This window comes from Schistosoma haematobium, chromosome 3 (genome assembly GCF_000699445.3).
Source record: "Schistosoma haematobium chromosome 3, whole genome shotgun sequence".
In the NCBI taxonomy this organism is placed as follows: domain Eukaryota; kingdom Metazoa; phylum Platyhelminthes; class Trematoda; order Strigeidida; family Schistosomatidae; genus Schistosoma; species Schistosoma haematobium.
Genome location: NC_067198.1, coordinates 45,932,127 through 45,958,195, shown reverse-complemented (window position 1 = coordinate 45,958,195; position 26,069 = coordinate 45,932,127). Strand labels below are relative to the sequence as shown.

The 26,069-nt window shown below is 33.4% G+C and overlaps 1 protein-coding gene across 1 annotated transcript; it reads right to left on the bottom strand.

The window, feature by feature from the left end:
* On the bottom strand, positions 1-26,034 carry MS3_00005892 (uncharacterized protein; the record flags this gene model as incomplete). The annotated part of the gene is made up of 6 exons (XM_035729514.2): positions 1-629; positions 4,480-4,710; positions 7,410-8,164; positions 17,016-17,502; positions 25,769-25,897; positions 25,933-26,034. The coding sequence occupies 6 exons, from the start codon at positions 26,032-26,034 to the stop codon at positions 273-275; spliced, it is 2,061 nt and encodes a 686-aa protein (XP_035586615.1). The 3' UTR covers positions 1-272.
* Positions 26,035-26,069: the final 35 nt, after the last annotated feature.

Below are 26,069 nucleotides of genomic sequence, written 5' to 3'. Positions count from 1 at the left end.
CTCTATTCTACATACATGAAAGAAAATGTATTTTTGTAGTTAAGTATACATGCTTGAAATCAAGTTTTATGAAAAACAAACTAATCAATCATCGAAAATCGGTATATCATTAAAAGTTATTAAATTATAAGTTTCATGGTTACAACGTCCCCCTTCCCATGTACAAACACACCCACCCACCCACACACACATACACCCACATCCTTCCTCTCTATTTGATAGTTAAATACATATTCATACAACTATGAATCGTTTACATTCAAAATTTCAATTTAATTTGTATCTTGTCGAAGTAACATTTCTCTTTGAATATTGATTGAATTAAATTTTGATGAAGATGGTGTTTTAAATGTGATTGGAATTATTTTTTGTCCATGTTCATTTGTATATTTTTCAAATTTTCTTATGGAACTTGATACTGGACGTATATTTTCTGGTGAATTTTCAATATTATCAGTATTATTTTTCAACAGTTGTGTATTATCATTATTTAATTCATGTAAAGAATAATCTCTTTGAAATGTTTCTGATGGATAACCAGAAGCTGAACGTAAATTATTCATATCTGAATTAGGAAAATAAAATTGTATTAAGCGTTCTTGTTCTTCAGCAAATTCATGTTCAGCAAACTGTGAAAATGGAACATTTTTGTCATTAAAAAATTATACTACTTATTACTAAAATTAAGTAACTTAAAATATTCAACAAAATATATGCGATAGTAGATAAAATATTAGACATGACAACAGTACACATCATTGATTTATAACTTGTTACATCATAGGTCTGTTATTTTCTTCCCAACGGTCACTTATATTGATTTTTTCTATTTTCCCATATTAATCAAGGTGCATTGACTATGATCCTTTCACTATATCATTCGATGAACTGGTACGATAACTGTTTTCAATCTTTAATAGTTCGTGACTGTTTTAACAGCTTAAAGTACTTCGTTTAGCATAGAATAACCATGAAACAAAGTTGATGTTAATGATTCATCACTTCCATACGAACATACTTCTACGCTTGATATTCCTCGGTAGCAAGCGAAATTAGGAAATTTAAGTTTATATGTCTTGGTAAAAATGTTTCCAAAGAAAATTGATTTAAACAGTTCATGACTGTATTACCCATGAGATCAACGAGAATAACGGTTTAATTAGACGAAGGTGTGGCTTTTTTTACCTGTGGTTTTTGTTCGCCTAAATTTCTCACTAAAAAACGAATATGGATGGAAACATGACTGTATGTGTAATATTTATAGATCCCATTACAGCTTTAATTAAGGTTTCACAGTTAGGAATTGAAGTAAAACAAAGACATTTTGGAATCCTTTGTTAAGTTAGGTGTCAGATTAAAGATGTTACTACTCATAGGGAGAGACATGTGAGAGTAACTGGTACTTTATCGTCATGTGAATCTGTAGGGAGTGGAGTTACCGAAGAGACATTTCTAACCCGTCTCAATCATTACTTTATGTAACTTGTTATGCCGGGGGTAGTAAAGTCAATTGTCTTATTGTTTACTAGCAGTAATGAAGTATGGATACCCATATACACTGATGATAATAAAAAAGGATTACAGGAAGGTTTACTTTCTTTGATTGATTGATTAAATATATGACTGTTAGAAGTACCAAGTATAATAACATCAGTTAGTATTTGTGATGATCTGCATCACAAAACCGTTTGTGGAATACCTCTACGATAAAGTCATTCAACATGAAGATTTAGGAGTCCAAATAGGTAGTCACGGCGAGACTCTAATTTATGGACGAGCAAATCAGAAGCGTTTGAGGGATTTCAAGGTCACGGAGCCAGTTTCAGTACCTGATGCTCACGTACGATCGGTTTACAGAGGATTTTAGAGAAGACGTGATTTTTGAGCGACTTCAACAAATGGGACTACTACTTCATCTTATATGTGTGCAACTTCAACTTGAAATATGCGATCGGAATATTAAGTCCTTTTTTCAAATGTAAATCACACATCTTAGGAAGAGTTAACCCTATAGGAACTGAAATAGATGGATGTTAGCTAGCAGTGAAATCCAGGACGCGCGTTTCGTTCTGTTTAGTATATGTCAGCTGAAATTACCTGTATCCCAGATTTGATGTTCACTTTGGGACTCAAATCCAATGGTTGTGTTAGTTTCCCAAGCTTCAGCTTCGTACAATCCAAATGTCTTGACATCAGTATTAAGGATTCTGACTTTGATGTTGGTTGACAATCGTTTTGAGTTCCATATGTTTTTTAATTGTAGGGATGCGGCCCTTGCTTTGCAAATCTTCACCTTTAAGTCTGGATCTGATCCTCCTTGTTCATCGATGATACTTCCCAGGTACATGAAAGATTCCACATCTTCCAGAGTTTCTCTATCAATTGTGATTGGGTTGGTGTACACTGTGTTGTACTTGAGGATCTTGATTTTTCATTTGTGTATGTTGAGGCCTACCGATGCAGAGGCTGGTACTACTATGATTGTTTTAATCTGCATTCGTTTGTGAGAATATGATAGAAGAGCTAGGTCATATGTGAAGTTCAAATCTTCTAACTAATTCCAAGCTATCCACTGTATTCCGTGCTTACTTTCAGATGTCGAGGTGTACTGCAATGTAGCCTTAATAGTTATATTAGTTCATCTATTCTACTACTGAGCAAATCAGTACGATTCATTCACCAATTTTTTGACCACCATCTTATGTTGGGCGAAAATATATATGAAGAGTTCTTACTGAATAAATATTTATTAAAAGACATAGGTGAGTCACTATTTTCTGACATCCTTGTAATGTAGTGAACGAGAACATAAGTGGGGGCAATCGAATGTGTTTGAATACACAAAATTACAGAACATCTTAGTAACATCTGAGTACCATACAGTAAATACTTCATTTGCACAATGTTAATCAATTGTCTCAGACTTCATCGTTTTTTTGTTTCCATACCAATCAGTCTTTGTTCTCATTCATTTCTCTTTGATCATCTTCACCTTCCTCCACCAGATATTTCACTTTCGATTGATTATACCTACTACTTATATCTGTCGAAGTCAGTAGTACACACTACAATATTATAATAAGAAATAATATGCATGGGAAGTTGTAATCACATTTGTTGACGATTCTTGATATTAGACTAATAAATAAGTCAACTTAAATGAGAAATGGTTTCTGACAAGACCATAATTTATGGACAAACCAATCAGGTATAAGATAACACGTTACAAATTTTGGTGCAAAATTCACTCATCCATTTGCCTAAATAGATTCATGGTATTATAAGTGTTCAGTTTGTGATGAAAACTCCAAATCTAGTTCCTAACTCTAATCATCAACTATAAATCATAATTCTAATTCCTTACACTGGATTGTAACCCTCATTTGATCCTGGTTATTAGTTGGACACTGTCAAGGTCATTTTAGCGTCAATCAAAGTTCATCAATAAATTATAGTCTCACATTCTTTCTGAATTCTTCTATTCTGATTAAAGGCTATCATAGATAATGGTGTCCAGCTTAGCATAGCGTTATAACGCTTAGTTTTCCATGTCTACACGAATGGGACGTTAATTTACGATTATCTACAATCAATCCCCTCTCAGTATTTATTCTACAGCATTTCAGAACAACTCAGATCAAGAATACGTGATTAATCTGACTAGAACGTAAATATATATATTTTCACATCAAAAACCGACAACAATCCAACACAGTCCCGCAACAATCAATCAATAGTAATAAGGATAGCAGAATAATATAACTCATCCAACGCTTGTCATACTATCTACAAGTTTGACTATGCAAACAACCATTCATTATCATTCTTGCTCATGTATCATACAGAGTGACATTGTTACGTTTATCTTACATTGTTCCTACTCGTTCCCTTTCCATTCTTTTGTATGTTGTCTTATACTACTTATTTATATTCAGTAAGCAATTGTATTCCGAACAATTTTTACACTTATGTTGTGACGCAAGTTATAGTGTAATATTCTGAAATTTTCACATGTACTTACAACGTTTATTGTACTTATCATTGTAGTTATGATTATAATTACTGTACCTTAATCACTGTAGCGGTTATCCACAGTCTTTTGCATTTGTTTAAACGCAACAGTTTCCATATTGTTTTGCTCTTGGTTCGGGTTCGGTTGTTCGTAAACTGTTATCAAATTTAGTCACGGCTGTTAGCTGTCTTTTGTACTATCGTACGTTATCATTATTCTTTATGTTACTGTTACAGGAAGCCTTTCTATTTTCATACTTGAAGGACGCGTTTAAACGCCCCAGACACCTCGCAAGTTGAGGTTTGTAACTAAAATTTGTGTATTATTCACTAAAGAATCGCTATTGTAGACAAATCGTTGTTTTGGAACTTCGATTTTGCGCGTATCTCAATCGGGTGAACTAGACGCTTTGATAGATCTAACAGACATAAAGAAATAAAATAACTTAATCGATCTTGATAACTTACTTTTTGAGTAGCTTCCAATGTAACTGATAAATAAGCAATACGATTATCATAATCAATTTGACAACGTTTTAAAGCAGCATTTTCACTAGTTATCAATAATTTTAATTGTTCTAATTGTGCTTTCAATAAATTCTCTGTTAATAATTGTTCTTGTTCTAATATACTTGTCCATAAATCATTTTGACGATTTGTTATAATATTTAAAACCGTTTTAGATAGTGATTCATATGCCTTTTGAAAGGAATGAATAAGAGAATTTATGATGATGATGTAACCATTGTAATATTGAAATATGGAAATATGAATAATATGGGATAAAATTATTTTTTCTGGTTAGTGTTTTCGTTAGCGAGTTAGTTTTCTACGGGATGTGGTCGCTAATCCCCTACCTAACCCTCCTCCTTTATCCGGGCTTGGGACCGGCAGTAGCCTCAGAGGGGCTCCAGGCAGAACTTAAACATCGACGGAGTTTTCTTCTCTGAAGTTTTCTCATGAAGTTTTCATCGTTCTTCTGAACGATATCATCAGCACAAACTTCAGATAGAAGTGAAGTCTTAGAATTTCTCCATATGCGTTTCATAGCTTGCTCTGTACATCTTGACGTTGATTGGTTTTTATTGACCTTCACTTCTGTCTGAATTTTGTGCTGATTATGTCGTTCAGAAGAACGATGAAAGCTCCACAACCAAACCATCCATCTCAGTGAACAAAACCCCATCAAAATCATCCACCTGAGCTACAAATCTTCTCCACCAGAACTTGAATTTAATACACATGTATCAACGAGGCCAAACATTTTTCTTAATATGTTTTAACTACTTATAATTTAAAAGTAGCCAGAGTTTTAGATTATAATTGTTTTGCAAAAATATCTGGAAGAGCCGATGATCTAGTGAGACCACTCATATTGTTTTAGACCAGAATTCTGATTAGTGTTAGACACTCTTACAAACAAGTGGCTAAAGTTTTCAATCTATAAGTAACGTGAAATCACTAGTGTTTAGTACTCAAATTGCTCGTTACATAGGTAATCCAGAGATACACAAATTAACCGTGTGTCGTAGGAATATTTTATTGTTTACTTTTGGTAATCCAATAATTCATGGTCATGACTAATGAGATTTTCGAGTTAATTTATCCCTTTTGAGCTTGTCATCTTATTACTTCCAAGTTACGAGGGACCTAATATCTGTCATCGACTGTTAATCAATATCTATGGTATGAGTGAGCTTTAAGTGTAAAAGAGCATCAAAGTATATGAGTCAGCATATACTATTTTGCAAAAGAATACCAGTTTGAATTCAGTATATGCTGTAAAAATGTAGATTTCAGTTGCCTGTTGATTGTATTCCTCAGCCGTTGTGCACTTACGACTCTACCAGTGACCCAGTGGTCCTTGGGTTTCAACGGTTGCTCAAATAAAATGAGTCCGTTATGTCCATTACAAAATTCGACCATCTCTAAATATCCCCCATATGTAGCAGTAGTAGTAGTAGTACTGCGGTATATGCTACTTATGTCGAGAGAAGTAAATAGTATGTAACACCCATCAAAAGTGCATTGCACGATACCACAAGGCTAAGAGGATCGAGTTGAAAAAACAGAAAGGGAAATACAAAGGAATTGTGAATTGGAAGAATCATGCACAATGTGAAAGATAATTGATGGAAGATTTGCAAATGAAGTATTTAATGTATGCTTCACATATTTTACAGAGATGTTCTGTTACTTCTAATAAAGCATAGACCTCCGACCAGCATTCTCCAACCCACATTGTCCTGGGCCTTCTTTTCTAGTTCCATTCAATTCTTGTTCATTTTTCTTATGTCTATCTCTATTTCTCTGAGTAATGTGTTCTTTGGCCTTTCTCTTTTCCTTTGGCCTTAAGGATTCCAAGTGACGGCTTGTCTCGTGACGTAGTTGTGTGCTTCCCTCAATGTGTGTCCTATCCACTTCCAGCGCTTCTTCCTGATTTCTTCCTCTGCTGGGATCTGATTTGTTCTTTCCCGCAGTTGATTGTTGCTGATAGTGTCCGGCCAAACTTATAGACCATAAGTAACTGAAATTCACTCTAATGGTAATTTGTGTTCATTAAGTATTTTTTTTGGCTGGTCTAATTCGAAAATGAATGATCTCTGTCCCATATTGCTAAAGAATTTCATATTAGGGCGAATCATCTTCTATATGATCTTGGACTTCTACGGATTCGTCATAATGAAATCAATCTTGAACGGAAGAAGTATAGACGTACCACATCTTTAGAAATAAGATTAGTTAACTTTAAAAAGTAACTGATCATCCACTTAGTATTGTTTATTTGAATCTTTCCATTGATGTTTAGGACTGCAAATGATCGATCTCTTATTGGCATATGTGTATCCTGTACGGATTGCCTTGATATTACCTGAGTTAACAAGTATTCTAAGCAAAGATGGATAGTGGCTAGTAGTGAAATCCAGGATGCACGTTTCGACCTATTGGAGACTCGTCAACTGGATTTACCTGCATCTCACGGTTAATGTTCACTCTGTGACTCCAATCGAGTATCATTCGTTTGAAACACCATCACGTTATCCACTTAGCTACTCAGTCCTGAAGTGAACATCAACTTTGGTATGCAGGTACATCCAGCTGACGAGTCTCAAATAGGACAAAATACACATCCTGGATTCCACCGCTAGCCACTGTCCATCTTTGCTTAGGTAACTGATTATGTTTAACTGCCAAAAACTTCTCAACCATTATACACGGAATACAAAATCATATATTCCCCCCCCCCGCTCTCGAGAACATAGTTAGTTATAGATTACTGATCGACGGTCGATGCTTCATAAGGGCGAGGAAGGTGAAAGGTTATCTGGCTTAAGTAAATCATCATCAACAACAAAATCATTTGATATCAAAAGGCTTAAATAAACAAACAAACTTACACTTATTGTTGAATGAATACTTTGTGTTGATTTAGCTCTATTTATTATATCATTTTGTTGATGTAAATCTGTTGGTATTTCAACAATTCTTGTTTTGACAGAATTTGAATTGGATTGTTTGAATTGTTCATTTAGATCATTTGATGGTTGTGATTCTTTACAATAACTACTATTACCACTACTATTACCACCACCACCATCACCACCACAACGACCACCTCCACCACGACCACCATTACTACTATTACTACTCCCATTTATAGAAGTTATTGAACTTGGTGAATATAATGGTATCAAACGATTTTTTTGTATCCCTATCATATCTTCCGATGAATAATCTTCTTGAATAAAATATGGTGATTCCATTAATTGTTCAATGAATAATCTTGATTTATAAGTAGTTTTATTAGTAGTATTGTTAGTAGTAGTATTATCAGTAGTATATGTCTGTTCTGATTTATTCAAAGATTCATCTTTTCTTTTTAAATTATCCTCTAATAATTGTATCATTTGTTTTTGACCTTTAATAGATTGTTTTAATAATTTACATGCTGTTTGACGTTCAATAATTTGTGATTCAGTTAATTTTTTCAATGTTTCATGACTTATTTGATTACGTTGTGTTAATTCATTAGAATGAATATTACATAACCATTTCTTTTGTATATCATAATAAGTTTTAATATGTAATCTATTCATATTACATAATGACATAATACGACGTTGTTTTAATTCACCAAGATTTAGTAGATAAGCTAAATTATTTAAAAAAATAATAAAGGAATTTATTGATGAAATGAATCAATATATATATATATATATATATATATATATATATATATATGTGATGTAACTTTGCCTGGAGTCCCTCCGGGGGCTACTGCCGGTCCCAAGCCCGGATAAAGGAAGAGGGTTGGGCATGGGGTTAGCGACCCTATTCCTTAGAAAACTAACTGGCTAAAAAAAACGCTAACCAGAAAAAATTACTCAAGCCATTTAAACTCTGCCATGGGAGTCAGAAGGTGTTCATTTAAAAGAGTTATGACGCCTCACGGTTAAAACTGAGTTCCTTCGGAAGTCACGAGGTCGATGCCGTTTCTGACAACCATAGCAAACATTCATTTAGGTCCATGGAATGCTCGGACAATGTGGGAGAATGAGAGAGTCTTCCAAATTGCTGCTGCAGATGTAATATGATAGATGATTTAAATAAAATGAGGGTGAATCGGGGATTTGTAAACAGTTGTCTACGTAAGACATTCAATATTCGTTGATCAGTTATCATTATCAACAATCTATTGTATGAGAAAATAAACCAACTTCTATCTGACGGAAAAATTAGGAGGAAAAAAACGTTGGAAGTGGATAGAACACACATTGGAGAAATCATTAGACAAGTGCTAATTCGGAGTTCTGAAGGGAAACAGAGAAGACGGAGACTAAAGAATGTAATGCTCCGAGAATTAGAAATAGACTGAAAAGAACTGCGCAAGACAGGGTTGAATGGAGTGTACTGGTGGGTGGTCTATGCTCCTCCACGACGGGTAACAGACATAAGCAAGTTAGTAAATATCATCTTTGTTGCAAAATTTTATTTTGTAAACAATTCAATAAGTCCCCACATACAAATAGTGAGAATCTTTGTGTAGGATCATTTATAAAAGTATTCATACAGCCCTCCCCCAGTTTTTTCTAAAGAATTCTCAAAGAAAATGATTATGTGTGCATTGGTATTTAGTGACCTACCTTTATCAACAGAACGCGATTGGTTTAATGGGAACAATTATCATTATAACCGATTGTACGAGTAACTGTTTTACTGTACTTGTTTGTTTAACTGTACTGAAGACATACATTCTTCCGTGGATTGTGACGTTGCACGAATTCGGTTACGCTCAGTAACCACACTAGTAACCTGGCATGATCTCGGTATCCTTTCGATACCACAAGATCGCCAACGAATACATCTGAACCACAGCCATCAACTACCTTCTTATATTTGGCTTATGGGGGATCTTATCGGTTAACTGGCACGTAGTCTTCCTGTAGTGGTGGTCATAGTCAACCGCGACTCGACTCCACACTACATGTATACCTTTCTATAATAAAAATTATTGATTTTAAGATATAAAAACTAATTGTAATTCATCACACTTCTATGAACCTAATGAGACATTTAAACAATGTAGAGCAGTATTACACTCCAATTTTTTTTAAAAAAATTGCAATTTTATTTTCATCTTGGGAGGTATTATGAACTAATAAGAACCAAATGGATATAAATGAATATTGATAGTTATATTGTGGTGTGAGCTACTCACATCCACATAAGTAGTACATAACAATAGTCAGGAATAGAGTGTACTGTATGGTTTCCAGATTTTAGTGGGATATTCTGTAAATTCATGTTCAAATACAATCGATTGTCCCCCACTCGTGCTCTTGTTCTACAAACTTTCGAATAATTTGTTTCTTAGAAATTTATACTACTTAAATTCATATGAGTAGCTGTGTTGCAAATACAGGTATATATTCATCGAATTGTACTGATTTATTTCAACCTGTTTTAACATTAGGTTCACTATAATCATATTTAAAATGGTTTAAATCAGTAGATATGTGACTTTACACTTAAAGTTTATGTTGATTTACATTCGTCAGTATAGTTTGACTTCAATCATTAGGAAATGTGTTATTCTGTTGAGATATACAACTTTGTTTTCTAGTTGTATCACAATAAGGGGCTATTAGCACTAAATTGGAATTATTTAAACTTGTTATGAATTAGCATCAACCAGTGAGTGTTACACTTCCATCTTTACTACAATTAGTAGTTAATTCGTAGTATGTATCTATAAGACAAAATAGGATTATGATCAGAAAATTAAGTTTCATCACATACAATAGAAATGTATATCAGCAAGTTTAAATTCAACCATTTATATGTTTACAAATTTTAAGGAATCCATTTTCAAAAGGGGGTTTTGTGCAGAATTTAGTGATTTCATGACTGAATTCATGAGTCAATTAAAGCTAGACCACCATGGAAAACCTCAAAGCACTGGACGTCTGGGTTTGTTGTATGCTAGTGACTCACTCAGGACAATGATGGATGTATCGCTCAATTTCGTGGATTAGTTAATATTAGACATTAGCACCGTTGGATGCCGGCCAGCTCAGTGGTCTAGGGGTTAAGCGCTCGCGTGCTTGACTGATAAGTCGTGACTTCGCATCTCGCTAGGCGGGATCATGAATGCGTAGTGTTGAGGAGTTCCGCAATAGGACGAAACGACCTTCCAATGCTTCCAGGTTTTCCATAGTGGTCTAGCTTCAATTGACTCGTGAATTCAGTTGTAAAGTTCATTTTATACAATTTTTTTTCGTGGAGTTTTGTTCTCTGAGCTGGATAGTTTTGTTGTAGAGCTTTCAACTTCTACCTGAAGTTTGTACTGATAATGTCTTTTAGAAGAACAATGAAAGCTCCACGACTAAACCATCCAGCTCACAGAACAAAACGTCATCAAAATCATCCACCTGAGCTACAAATCTCTTCTACTATCCCATTTTCTTTAGTAAATATCACTTGTAAGTTATCAAATGGTTGTTTTCATAACTAATTTCATTGTTTAAGGCTTAGTGTTAAAATTTATAAAAACAATTTTCTTAATGAAATAAATCAGTTGTGAGGATGTGATCATTATTACTTTGTGAAGATGATCTATTTCATTATTTAATCATAGTTTTGGTCATAAAGTAGATACAGTTTCACTTGAAATATGAAAAAAACAGCTACTATTCTAAATTATTAACATGTTATTGTATTATTATCAGAATGGGTTTTGTGGAGATCTTAGAAATTTCAATAGTTGAAATCATGAGTCAATTGAAGCTAGACCACCATGAAAAACCTGGGAGCACTGGACAGCCGTCTCGTCCTATTGTGGGTCTCCTCGCCAGTGCGCATCCACGACCCCGCACACCGCGGGATTCAAACCCAGGACCTATCAGTTGCGCGCGAGCGCTTTACCAACTAGACCACTGAGCCGGCATCCAATGGTGTTAATGTCTAACTTCAACCAATCCACGAAGTTGCACCACCGTACACCATTGTCATCAGTGAGTTGATATCTCACAACAGACCTGGTTAAACTTCCATGCTAGGACGAACCGGCCGTCCAGTGCTTCCAGGTTTTCAATGATGAGCTAGCTTCAATTGACTCATGATTTCAACCATTGAAATGTTATTCTGGTAGAGTTTTGTTCTCTGAGCTGGATGGTTTGGTCGTGGAGCTTTCATCGTTGTTCTGAACGACATCATCAGCACAAACTTCAGATAGAAGTGAAGTGTTCAAATTTATCCATATGTGTTTCACAGCTTGTTCTGTGCACCTCGATGTTGATTGCTTCTTGTTGACCTTAAATTTACCATTGTTTACTTCTTTGTTTTGGTTATGTCTCCCATAGGAACAAAAATCAAACCAATGGGAGACACAACCAAAACAAAGAAGTAAACAATGATAAATTTAAGGTCAACAAGAAGCAATCAACATCGAGGTGCACAGAAGAAGGTGTGAAACGCATACGGAGAAATTCGAACACTCCACTTATATCTGAAGTTTGTGCTGATGATGTCGTTCAGAAGAACGGTGAAAGCTCCACGACCAAACCATCCACCTTAGTTACAAATCTTCTCCACCATCTCGAAATGTTATTCTATTGTTTAAAGTGAACAGTACTGAGTTCTTGTTCCACAGTGAACATTAATATTGAAATGTAGATATATCCAGTTGATGAGTCTTAAATAAGACGAAACATGAATGTTGAATTTCATTATTAACCATTATCGATCTTTACTTATCATTTATGTTATTCGTAGTTTATCAGTAACAATATCATAGATAGAAATAAGAAAAAAATTTAGAAAAAAAATCTGAAAAATTTTCATTGATTTTGAAAAACCAAAAAAAAACAAACCAAAACCAAAATTTATTCAACCAAAATGAGATGCATTTAGTTACCATAACCTTGAGTCCAATGAATATTAACTCGACAAATATACATATGTATATGTATATGTATATATATATGTCAATGAAAGCAATACCCATTTCATAATCATTTATCACATAGATATATGGATGCCTACATGAATAAAATGTTGTTTTAATATAATCCATTTTAATACAATGGTCTGAAGAATCTAAATAGAGAATAGAAAATCTAAATAAAAAAGTACATACACAACCACCCACCCACCCCCACACACACATACATACATACTTAAAGGTAACAAGTTATTCTTCGTCGTTGTTGTCGTTCTTTTTTTCTTTTTACTTTATTTACTTGTAATAACACAAGTAGACTGATCTGTAATTAAGACTTAAATCATGTTTTACTACAATTGGATTCATTGAAGTAAATTGATTAAATAAAAAATGTAATCACTTCTACCTTAGATACAATTTACACATATCTATCTATATAGATACAGGAATATAGATATTTATGATAAATGTTTTGTTTTACATAACCGTGACGACAAAAAAAAACTTATGAAAATTAAGATGCCTACAGATTACCTTCAAACAGACACAAACTCACACACACACACACACGTACGTACGCACGGATGCACATACATACATACATATATAGAAACAAACATGATTAGCATATTGTATGATCAAACAATTGTGATTATTAATCTTTTCTATCAATAAAGGTGTAAAGGTGTTACTGAGACTTAGAAAAATTTAAAAAATATAGAGAAAGAAACAGTTTTCATTGTTTTGTTAAGTTTACTCTATCTGATTTTGATCACCGAAAACCGTACTCTGAGCTTATTTATCAAGTGTAGAAATAGACTTTCTATGTATTTGTAAGTGATCCATCTCTTTCTCCTTCTCTCCCTCTCTCTCTCTCTCTATCTATCTATCTATCTATCTATCTATCTATCTATCTATCTATCTATCTATCTATCTATCTATCTATCTATCTATCTATCTATCTATCTATCTATCTATCTATCTATCTATCTATCTATAGAATATTGTAAATCAGTACTAATTAAATGACATAGATTTTATAACAAGTCGATCTGATTATTCTAAAGTTCAATTTTTTTTATTGCTTCATTAATCTAAATTCAAGTGTTTTACATAATTAATCTTAAAAAAATTATGAAATTACAATGATTATACCTTTTTTTTTATTTATCTATCTGGTTAATTATTCAAATTTATCAAACCAGGATTCATCAAATTATGAATTTTGATTAGTGGCTGAGGAGACCCAAAATAGGACGAAACGGCTTTCCAGTGCTTACAGGTTTTCCATGGTGGTCTAGCTTAAACTGACTCATGATGTTAACTGTTAATTTTAATGTAGCTTTTGAAGATCCTAATAATTTCTGTAATAAGATTGTAAAGTAGGAATTGCAATTGGCTTTAAGCTTCTTAATTGACACTGTTATATCACCATGAGTATAATGAATGGTAACTGTTGGGATCTATTTGTAGATCAATACCATACATATAATTTTATTGCATAATTATTAAGTAGCTAAACTATGCATATTTATGTTTCTCTTATTATGAGCTTTATTTTGATCTATGAACTATTATTATACGATTTACCATTCTTCAGTTATGCCCCGTCTATCAATTACAGTCTCCCTCATTCATAGCCACATTTGGCTTGATTTTGTACACATGTGTATTTTCTATTTTATGGTGCGATGTGGTCTGCCTGGTTGGTATATAAACCCAGTATGCTTGAAATATAAGGATTCATATTGCAGAAGCTGAGACTGATGTTCTCGACTCAACAGGCAGGGCTAGGCAGGAAGAAGAACCGATAAGGAATCTAAATTGCTCGTATGGACTTATGCGTCATTGGTCCGGTCGACAAATCACTGTTCTCTAATTGGCGGTATCATTACAACCTACATTAATAGGAGACAGGGCATAAGTTATAACAGAAACAAAGTAAGTAGATGAAATTAGCAGGATAGAAATTGGAAGTGTCAGAATACTTTTGATAACAATGATAAATGTAAAGATTAAACAACATTGAAAATACAGTTGAAGAGAGGAGAGTTAAAAGACATGAGAAGAATAGGGTTATTGCATCTATACCATTTGTGTTATGTTATCTAATGCCTCTAATGACTGATAGAGGTTATCAACCGAAATCTAACCAGATAGCTTGTATCTGCCCATATGACTCTAGATCATAGTTTCATGGACTGGCACTAACATCATGTATCGAGGTACATATTTTAATTATTACTTTAGATAAAGCTTCATTACCTTCTCAAACAATCTGTAATATTTGTCAAGCAATCTATGTTTAAACTCAACATTACTCACTCGACTGATCTATAATATGCAAACAATTCCAACCAAATATTTGTATACCAAGATTGTTTTCTGGTTTGAAAGGCCATATTGACAGGAATATCATAACACAGAACCTACTGTTATATAGTATACAAGCCATTTGGTTGGTAGATGCACATTTCGCCTGAGTGACAAGCGATGAAAGTTAGTAAAAAAAATTCTGAATCCATACAGAGATTTCATCTGACACTAAATTACTAGTATTAACAAGAGTTCCAAAGTAACTAAGGCAACCATCTACTTCATTTACATCATTAGTGTGAACGTAATCACAAATCAAAAGTAAAGAAATTCTTCACATTCAGAAAGTATAAAACGTATAGTTAACCTAGAATAGAGCCTTACTATTCCACTATGCTGCTAGCTTCACTATTTAGAATATATTTTAAGAGTTCCACAAGGATGTAGAATAGGTCATCTAATGATTAAAAGCACTCTATTTCAAACCAGTAGACTACAAACTCAAATCCTCTCCTACAAGAATGCACTTACTTACGGTTAATTATAAATGAATATCAAACAAACCCCATTGTACAAGGAAGTGTCTATCAGGACTCAGTAAGTAAATGGAAACTGACAAATTGTAAACAAGATGAGAAACATATCATCCTGAATTCCATTCATGGCCTCTTTTTTTACTCGTATTTTAATATCATCACTGCAAAGATTACTCAAATGATCTTATAAAGAGAAACAAATTAAATATCTTTTTCTTCAAACTACTTTATAAGCTATCGTTTACATCCAATCACATGATTCAATATGCAGAAACTTCTCATTATGACATTCGTAATTCCTTAGCACTAGTAAAACAAACTTATTCTTAATCATCTCTTTATATGAATTACTTTAGCTGTAAATTTTCTAGACTCTGTAATAACCTACCACAATCTATCCGTACGATAAAATCACTCCCATTATTTGTTTTTTGCATCGATGCATACTGCTCCTCTGAAAACGCATTGAATGGTCTAGCACCTGTAAATGTATCTCATTCCACAAGTGATATTGTAGGAATTTCAAATGTTTAACCATCTTTATTAGTGCATTCCCTAAGTAAAACCACCTACTTGCTGTCACTTTATGGTAACACTGTCCCTAGCAAGTTTAACTAATATGAATAACATCAACAGTATATCACTGTGTCATATGACACATGCATTTTGGTAGACCGGATTCATATATTTTGGTAATTGGTGCTCTGTTGTTCCGTGTTCTCTGTTTTCGTTTTAATTTCTCTAGTTATAGATAATTATCATCAATTCGATCTGGCACACGAAATGACCTCAATTACACCGTTCATAAATCAACAGGCTGTCCATTTAAGAAAAATTAAAAGTTCCCGGCTGATGCATTGGATCGCTGTAATACATGTACTACTTAAACAAATACTGAACTAGTATACTTAAAACTTTCTTTTATCAAATGTTTGTTCTGCACGTCTAACGTTACTATTTATATCGAATTGATCATGTCTGTAAACTGGCGTGAATTCTGTAATTATTATCTTCAGAATATATAAATTATTATTATACAGAATAGTATGCTACTACGTAAATGCTACAATTCTGATTATGGGCTATAAACTAGTAGTGGTTGAAGTGGATGAGAAAAGCATTATGTAAAGTCAATCAGCTCTCAATCCCGATATGTCATCTTGGATGGAGTAGGACAAGGTTGGAAGACAAATAAGGATAGCTAACCCAGCAAGTAGTACCAGTAAATTTAAACCACCTGGTTTGTGTCTTCACCAAAATCATAATGAAGACCATTGATGCGGTTCAAAATTGTTCATAGTAAGGAAGATACCTTTACTCTATCTTTCCGCAAATTAGTTACTTAGCAGGATATAAATTGGTTTAAAGCACGTTTCATACAAGGTTATGTAAGAGCGCACTGATTGGTTATTTCTTATCTAGTCAGAGCGCAAGTGGACACTTGGAGAAGACTCTAGAATATTCTCATGTAAAAACTATAAATATACTAACGTTTTTCTTATTGTGATTACTACTTCGATCTAACCATTTTATTAGGAATATAATGACGTTCCTGTTCAACCATATTCTGATTTAAGGAGTTGTCAAGTGATGTAGTATCTAAGACTACTACTAACCAATAAAAATATCTGGATCGTAATCAGAGAAATGACAACATACTTTCATTCCACATATTAAAAAAAAGAAACTATTATTATTCCATAACATACCTCTTCTTAATTCTTGTCTTTCCATTAAACATTTCCATTCGAATTCAGCTATTCTAGTTTTATGATTCATTGAATAATAATCAAAACGTTCTTCTAATTCATGAATATTATATTCTATTCCATGGAAACTTCTCTTGGAATTCAGTATATGTTCACTTTGACTTAAATGTTTATTTAAACCACCAATATATCGATTATTATTATTATTACTTCTTATTTCATTTTTGTTTACATAATTCGACAATGGTGATATGGATGATGTAACCGGTGGTAATTGTGGTGAACTATTTGAATGATCAATAAATGATTGATTATCAGTAGTATGATGATCATTATTATTAGTAGTATTATTATTATATTGAAACGTTTGTAAATTATTCAAAGAGATTGATGATGTTGGTAAATCATCGAGATTTGTTAAATGGTTAACACTTTGTGATTTCCCACCATAGATTTTCTTTAAATTCTTCTTCTTCTTCTCTGAACGCTAGAAATAATAATGAATCAATGAATGTAGTAATTGTTTTAATTCTGAATATACTTATATCAATCAATGTATTATATACATGTATATAAGAGTTGAATATTGGTCCCTAATACGAAAGCTATCCTTCTGAAGATACAAGAGTTTATTAACAGTTGTTTATACAAAATACTTTGAATCCGTTGACCATACACTAGCATCAGCAACAAACTACTGTTGGAGAGAACAAATCAGATCCCAGTGGAGGAGGAAATCAGGTAGAAGCACTGGAAAAGGATAGGTTACACATTGAAGAAAACACTGAATTGCGTGACAAGGTAAGCCCTCACATATAATCCTCAAGGTCAAAGGAGGTGAAGAGAAAGACCAAGGAACACATTATGTCGAAAAATAGAGATAGACATGAGAAGAATGAACAACAATTGGATAGAATTTGAAAAGAAGGCCGAGATCAGAATGAGTTGGAGAATGCTAGTCGATTGAGGGTAAAAGGCATAAGTAAGTAAGTATCGGTTCATAAAACAATAGTAAATATCGTTAAAATAAACTATGATTAAGAATTCACCTGATATTGTTTTACTTGAATCTTCCCATTGATGTTTTAGGACTGAAACTGATCAGTCTCTTATTGGCATATGTGCATACTGTGCGTATGCCTCGATATTGCCTTAATTTACAAGCATTATAACTAAGTGGATTATAGCTAAGTGGATAACGCGATGGCGTTTGAAGCGAACGGTACTGAGTTCGAGTCCCAGGTACATCCGGCTGACGAGTCCCAAACAGGACGAAACGCGCGTCCTGGATTCCGCTGCTAGCCACTATCCATCTTTGCTTATGATTAAGAATACTGATTAAAACTTTGAAAGTTTACCATAAGTGAGAGTTTTATCGAAAGATCTTTATCATTTGATTCTGTGTTTGGATCATAAATACACATCGTTAGATTGTTCGAAATCGGGAAAAAAAGAGATGTTAAATCGCTTTTATTGATATCAGTTCGTAACACTGATTACCAATAAAACTATACAAAAGTCTTAGAAAAATTCACTAATTGTTTAATACTTAAAACATGTAACATCTAACTCATTAGATCTTTGTCAGCAAACATTTTATCATCATAATTAAATGAAATATGGCGAGACTATAATTTATGGACGAACCTATCATGTATAAGATAACAAGTCTTGGATTTTACCATGAAATCCATTCAACCATTTGGCTAAATAGAGTTTTGACATTACAGCTGATGACAATTCGTGATGAAAACCCGAAATCTAATTCCTCACCTTAACCATTAACTGTAAATCATAATTCTAATTCCTCACACTGGTTTATAACCTTCATTTGGTCCTAGTTCTTAAGTGAACATTCACAAGGTCAGTTTAGCATCATTCAAAGATCATCCATAAATTATAATCTCACCTGGGATATCACACTTCGATTCTCCCATCTTCAAGTAAACGACTAGAAACATTATTGTATGGAAGACAGACAATAAGCATATTACAGATTCTAGATGACTAGTTTTCTATTTTGTTTAATGTTCATATAAGTGTATCAAACTTATCATTGAAAAGAAATGTATACTATGATGATGAGATGGTGGAGGTGATTTGTAGCTCAGGTGGATGATTTTGGTGGAATTTTGTTCTCTGAGCTGGATGGTTTGATCGTGGAGCTTTCATCGTTTTTCTGAACGACATTATCAACACAAACTTCTTCCACGATCAAATCATCCAGCTCAGAGAACGAAATTTCATCATACTACGATAAACTTTCTATAATAATTATTATTGAACTTCACGAACAAATGTATAGTAATCTGAAGAATTCATCCAGACTTATTATTGAATTATATAACAGAAGGTAGAGAATAAACACTTCAGAATACGGAAGGATCTTAGCAATTTATAATATGTAAAACAATATGGAGACTAAAGATACCTAACTTCAACAGACTTCCCACAATGCTTTGAACAATAATACTGAAATATATAAGACAGGATAAAGTTAGTATAAGTTCAGCTTTGAAAAAAACTCTATTGGACAAACTTCATAACAGAGTACTGATTGATGATGATATAATTGAATAATTGTAATTATTACAATTTTACCACTGTATCGATAAAATCAGTCTTGTTATGTTTATCAGACTATATTATAAAGTATCAAAAGGGGTTTTGTGGAGATTGTAGTAATTTAAAAAGTTGAGATCATGAGTTAATTGAAGCTATACCATCATCATGGATAACCTGGAAGCACTAGACGGCCGTTTTTTTAGTGTGGGACTCCTCGCGGGATTCGAACGCAGGACCTTCCAGTTTCGCGCGCGAGCGCTTGACCACTAGACAACTGAGTTGGTCGGTATCCAGCGGTGATGATTTCAACTATTGAAACTACTATAATATCTATAAAAACCCCTTCTGGTATTAACCAACATATGCTCACTAGTGACGGGCCACAAGGTGTATATCCTGGAGTTATAGTGAGAAGTAGTGACCAGTGGAGTTCAACCGGCTCTGTTATGAGATAGTAACTGACTGAGGACAATGGTGAATGTGTCGCTCAATTTCATGGATTAGTTGAAGTTAGACATTAACACTGCTGGATGCCGGCCAGCTCAGTAGTCTATTGGTTGAGCGCTCATGCGCGAGACCGACAGTTCCTGGGTTCGAATCTCGCGAGCGTGATCGTGGATGCGCACTGCTGGGAAGTCCCACTATATTGCAATGGTTTATTTAAAACATGTAATTATTTTGAAAAGAGCAAGAACGGAAGATTCTAGCAGAATAGCATGATTTCATTTTATTTCGTCTGGGTCTCGTCAGCTGCTTACAACCTGTGATATTTAAAATCATAATTACATATTGGGTTTAAGTTACTTACATCAAAGAGTTTGATTGGAAGTTATATTGAAGGCATATTCGTATAGTATAGAAAGAGTGTAATTATAATTAATAGACTGAATGTTGTGAATATATACCTTATGTGAAAGTACATTCCACAACATTGATTGTGACAACAGTTCAAATGGCTAGAAACAAGTGATTACATAATGAGTAAACATGGATAGGAATATAGTGAATAAAGCTCAGTTGATGAAATAAGATTATTAATTTGGAAGATAGTTGAAATAAAACTCAATGATGTTGTTATAAATGCAAGAAAGAGTTCAAAGAAAAAGAAATAAAACTTTTCAGATGCGCCGAAGGAATATTTGTCACCAAGCCAAGGAAAGATTAATACCCATCTCTTTTTAAACACATAAGTCGGATTTTTGACGTCTGTTAGAAAAGACTTCTGTAAACTTCAGAAGACTGGAGTTTGGCTGCTTACTGATTACCTTAGGTGATTACATTATTTAGAGTCTTTCTTCCTCTTGTTCTAAGACATTTTCAAACATGTTAAAAAAATCTGTTATGTCCTCCTTTTTGTTTGGCCAATGTAGCTGCTTTGGCAAATAAACTTAAATTTATAAATACAGTTGGCGGTAACATGAAAGGGGTGCTTTTCAACCTTTGATTGAGTTATTGAACATATTGTTTTATAGAGAATTAAAAGTTTAGCCGTCGGATAAGTTTTGGCTAGCGGAGTATTCAGTCTCCTGTTGATTATATGTGCGATATCATCACCTTTGAAGTTAAGATTTATAGATACTGGCTTTTTATTGGCCGTAATTATTTCCGTCTTGTCTTCTTTGGGCTTATTATATATGTCAATAAATTTTTGTGGGTAAAAGTTATCTTTTAGGCATTTTTCCACGTTCATTAATTCTTCTTCCTGTTTATCGGTGGTACATATCCTTTCTATCCTATAAAATAGTGTTTTAACCAATATTTTCTTGTAACTAATTGAATAGCAGCAATTATCCAGCAAAGTTCTTTACCATACATATTCATTTGAAAATGTAACATCATAATCAGTTACCACCCTTGAAATGAATAGATTTCTCATGATTTTAGAAACTAATTACTCGATCAATTTGAATGAAGAATGCTGGTGGTTGGCCTGTCTTCTTCCATGAGGAGTAACAGACGTCAACAAGTAATTGTTGACAAAATGAAAGTAATCCTAAGAATTTCACGTCTGATTGATTTATTCAACATAAAATTGTACTAAAAACTTACTCAAAAGGTTATCTCCAATTGTATTCATCTATATTACCAATTTCTCTGATATCATATATTTCGGAAGAGTAAACAAACAGTTATACCTAAGAAAATTAGATGCTGAATATTCCTAGACGGTTTAACAGTGCTATAAGTAGTCATATTGTTTATTTCAGTAATATATTAAGTTCAGTTACATTGATATTAACCAATAAGCATAAATATTTTGATTGAAATTCTGAGTCAATTGAAGCTAGACCACCATGGAAAACCTGGAAGCACCGGACGGCTGTTTTGTCCTAGCATGGAACTTCTCAGCAGTGCGCATCCACGCTCCTGCAGCAAACGAGATTCGAACCCAGGACCTATCAGTCTCGTGCCAGGCGCTTAACCAACCACAACACCTAAACTGATAATTACCATGTGCTCACTAGTGAGAAAATTCCCGGAGTTCTGGTGAGAATCCGTGACCAGTAGAAATAATCCGTGTCGGGTAGAAACAGATATTTACCTCAGTACAATGGAAGATGGTCGCGCAATTTCGTGGATTTGTTGAGGTTAGACATTAACACCATTGGATACCGGCTCAGTGGTCTAGTTGGTTAAGCGCATGGCGCGAGACTGATAGGTCCTGGGTTCGAATCTCGTGAGGGACGGGATCATGGAAGCACGCTGCTGAAGAGTCCCATGCTGGGACGAAACGGCCGTCCAGTGCTCCTAGGTTTTCCATGGTTGTCTAGCTTCAATTGACTCATGATTTCAATCAAAAACTTAACAATTTCCACAACACCTAAACTGATAACAAGCATAAAATAAGGTAACCATTAAATTTTACAAAAGCATCAATGTTTCATTAGTTTAACCAGAAACTAATTCGCTTGAGATTGTCTTTTTATTGATTGAATATTCCTCTTTAAGTATTCTTGTTCACGTTTCTATTGTACATGTTAACCACTACAAGTACTATTCATACATTTCTTATATCATTTATTTTCAACACAATAATAATCGGAGGACATTTGGCCTCCTGTCACATTAGTTTTCATATTCATCATCTTGAATCATTATCATTGATGCTACTATTGTTAATAATATGGTTATTAGTAGTACCATATTACTGTTAATTATGGTTATATCATTACTATTTCTGCAATTGTTATGAATGATCTGTCTTGAAAAACTTTTTTTAATGTAAGAATAACAACAGAGAATGTAGCCATGGAGTGAACTGAATCCAGTTTACCTTACATTACAAGCAAATTTAGTGTCATTATCTTACAGATTATCATTTTCTTAGGCTGTGTTATTTCTTTACCTCATACATAAGACATAAAAAGGGTAAACTCTTGTCACCCTTCAATCCACTTTTATGCTTATCTGTTTCTGTTTCTCTTGTTACCGTCTAAACTTGAAAATTTATCTTTCTCAATCTACATGAATTTCTTATTGTTATTATAAGCAACATTTCGGTCGCTATAGTTTTAGTTAGAAAAAGTCTCTTGGTGATCAGTTTATTTTATAAGATTCATCACAAACTAATCTAATTGTAATAACATTCAAAATCAGGGGGACAGAACAGTTGTTTCATCTTAGTGTGTAACTCCTCAATGTCACTTACCTCACATCCTAACAGAGGTTAAACCCATAATCTTCATGCTTCATAGTAAATGTTGAATCATTCGAACCCCTAAGTTAATACTCAATCAAATTGTGACACAATGAGATGACCGTTCAATAATATGACAGTTAAGTGTTTCAATGCCAAATATCTAAACTCTACTAATTAAGATTTAGAGAGGTGGTTTACTAGTCGAAGCATTCAACTTTCAGTCACTGAATTACAGGTCCAAGCCTCTTTCCACCTACTTTGATTCGGATAACTACTTAGTACCAATACCATTCACAAATTAAATGTGGCTCATATTCAAATATTTGATGACTAATTAAACTATCAGTCATGACTTCTCACTAGGACTTCAAGTAATCTTGAAGTAGATCATTAAAGAACTGACTATCACAGTTATAATTAAAGGAGTATTGTAGCGATCAATTCAATTTAGAGATTGTATTCATTACAGATTATATTCATTTAACTTGTCTCACTCAAACCGATATAACATTTCACCTAATGTTCGTTTTATTCACATGATTGATTATAATACATTGATTGTAATTTGACCCTTAGCAACAAGTTTATTTTTAACCTCTTTTCTTAAATACAAATTGGAGTTTATTTATGAAACATTTTAGGTGTATCCTCAATTTTAAGTATTTCAGTGCAAAAATGATTGTGAAGTGTAATGATGAAGTTGAAGGAAACAATTTTTCCAATCAAACATACGTTTGATAGTTCTCAACTTAGAACAATTCAGAAAGTTATATACATTAGTTATATCAGTTTGTTTTTTTATTTAATTTGGCTGTAGAAGATTGCTACTTTGTGGACTTTAAACGTGCACTTCTGAGGAGTCCTATATTAAGACGAAATAGCCGTCAAGTACTTCCAGGTTTTCCAATGATGATCTAGCTTAGATTGACTCATGAATTCAATTAGTAAAATTATTACAATCTCCATAAACTCCATTTTGATCATAATTTTAAATATCGTTTGAATTATCATACACATTAGTTTGAATTCATTGTACTCTTGGATTTCCTTGTGTGTATTCTATTTTTATCAGTTTAGGGTTGTGGGGATTGTTGGGTTTTATTGAAAACATAAAGCACTGAACAGCCATTATGTCCTAGTACAAGACTTTTCAGAAGTGAGCAGCCATTACTCCTCACACAGGAATCGAATTCAGGACATTGAGTCTCGCACACAAACGCCTAACTTCTAGATCAATAAGCTAGTATCTTTCAAAAATAAAACTGTCAAGATTTATCTTAGTGCTTCAATGATCTGCTTTATATAAATTCAACTACTGGACATTAATATTGAAAATGTGCATTGGTTTATTCTATCTGTTAACTGGTAATTAATTAACTTTATTCGGCTTTTGAACAAAATGTTAATAATAATAATAATATTCTACTTTCATGGAAATCATCATCAAGTTTCACGCTTAACTTTTAACTTTTAAACAAACAATAGATAGTGAGACTATAATTTATGGACAAGCCAGTCAGGTATAAGATAACAGATCTCGGATTTGGGCACGTAATTTTACTCACTCATAGAGTTTTGACATTATAGCTGATGTCAGTTCGTGATGAAAACGGGAATGGATTGAAAACCTATCTTGTACTAGTAGAGAACTTCCTAGTAGTGTATATACAAAAACATACCATGATGGGTTGAACACAGGTCTGTTATTCTAAAGTGTGAATACTTAACGTTTAGGTCACTGAACTCGTAACCAATCGTGTAGTTGTCTAACTTCCATCGATTCGCGATACTGTGAAACAGTTTTATTTTCACTGTGGTGAATAAATATCTTACACTTCACTGGGTTAAACTCTTCCTTTACACTAACCCTTAATTAAAAGCATTCTTATACAGCTTTATTCATATAATATAATACAGCTCACCTATAAAAAAATAAGTCACTTAACTATGAATGAGTTATTACATTCTGTAGACAATAATGTCCTATTCATGAACTAATAAAGATAATATAGATTCTCCAGTACTATATCTTAGCATTTTAATTATAAAGTTCAATGAGCAATACATTGAAATAAACGGAAGTGTTTGTGACCAGCTATTAGGCATTTATATATACACACTAATTGCCATAATCGGATCTGTACACGAGTATATATCCAAAATAATTTACATGATGTTTTGAAACTAAGAATAGTGTAACATAAATTACAAGACTATCTTTCAGAGATAATGGGATACTGTTAGTTGTTCGAGTGCATTTGCTATACAAAATCTATGAGTCTCTCTACAATTTGAACGTAAGATATATTCAATCTGAATTATCTAAAAAGATGATAAAATCCTAATGTGGACTTGATGAATGATAAATTCGTAGAAATTTGTCTTGTATGTACTTAATATGACACTTGAACGGTTACAAATGTATGAAGAAAGTCAATTAAATTTCATATATTATACTCCATAAAGGAAAATTCCCAAACATCATTTTAACAAAATTAAAAAAAAACAGGAATATGAAATTTATCAGACGAATATTTAGTTGACTTACCAGTTCACATTCTAGCTGCCGTCTGAATTTTCTTTTACTTTTCTCAGCCTTCGACTGAAGATCGCCTAACTGTTTCTTATGAGATTTAACCAGTTCTCTGTAATTCCTGTGAAAGTTTTCATTTAAATCCTAAACACCATGAAATAAAAAATAGACGGAATTACTTTTTCTTCATTCTTATAATCTTGTAATATATTCTGCCTCCTTTGCTTACATAACTTTTGAAAATTTTGAATGTCTCGAGTTATTTCCTTTTCGTATAGCATTATCCGTTAGCAATGAGACAATTCATAATTGTGCA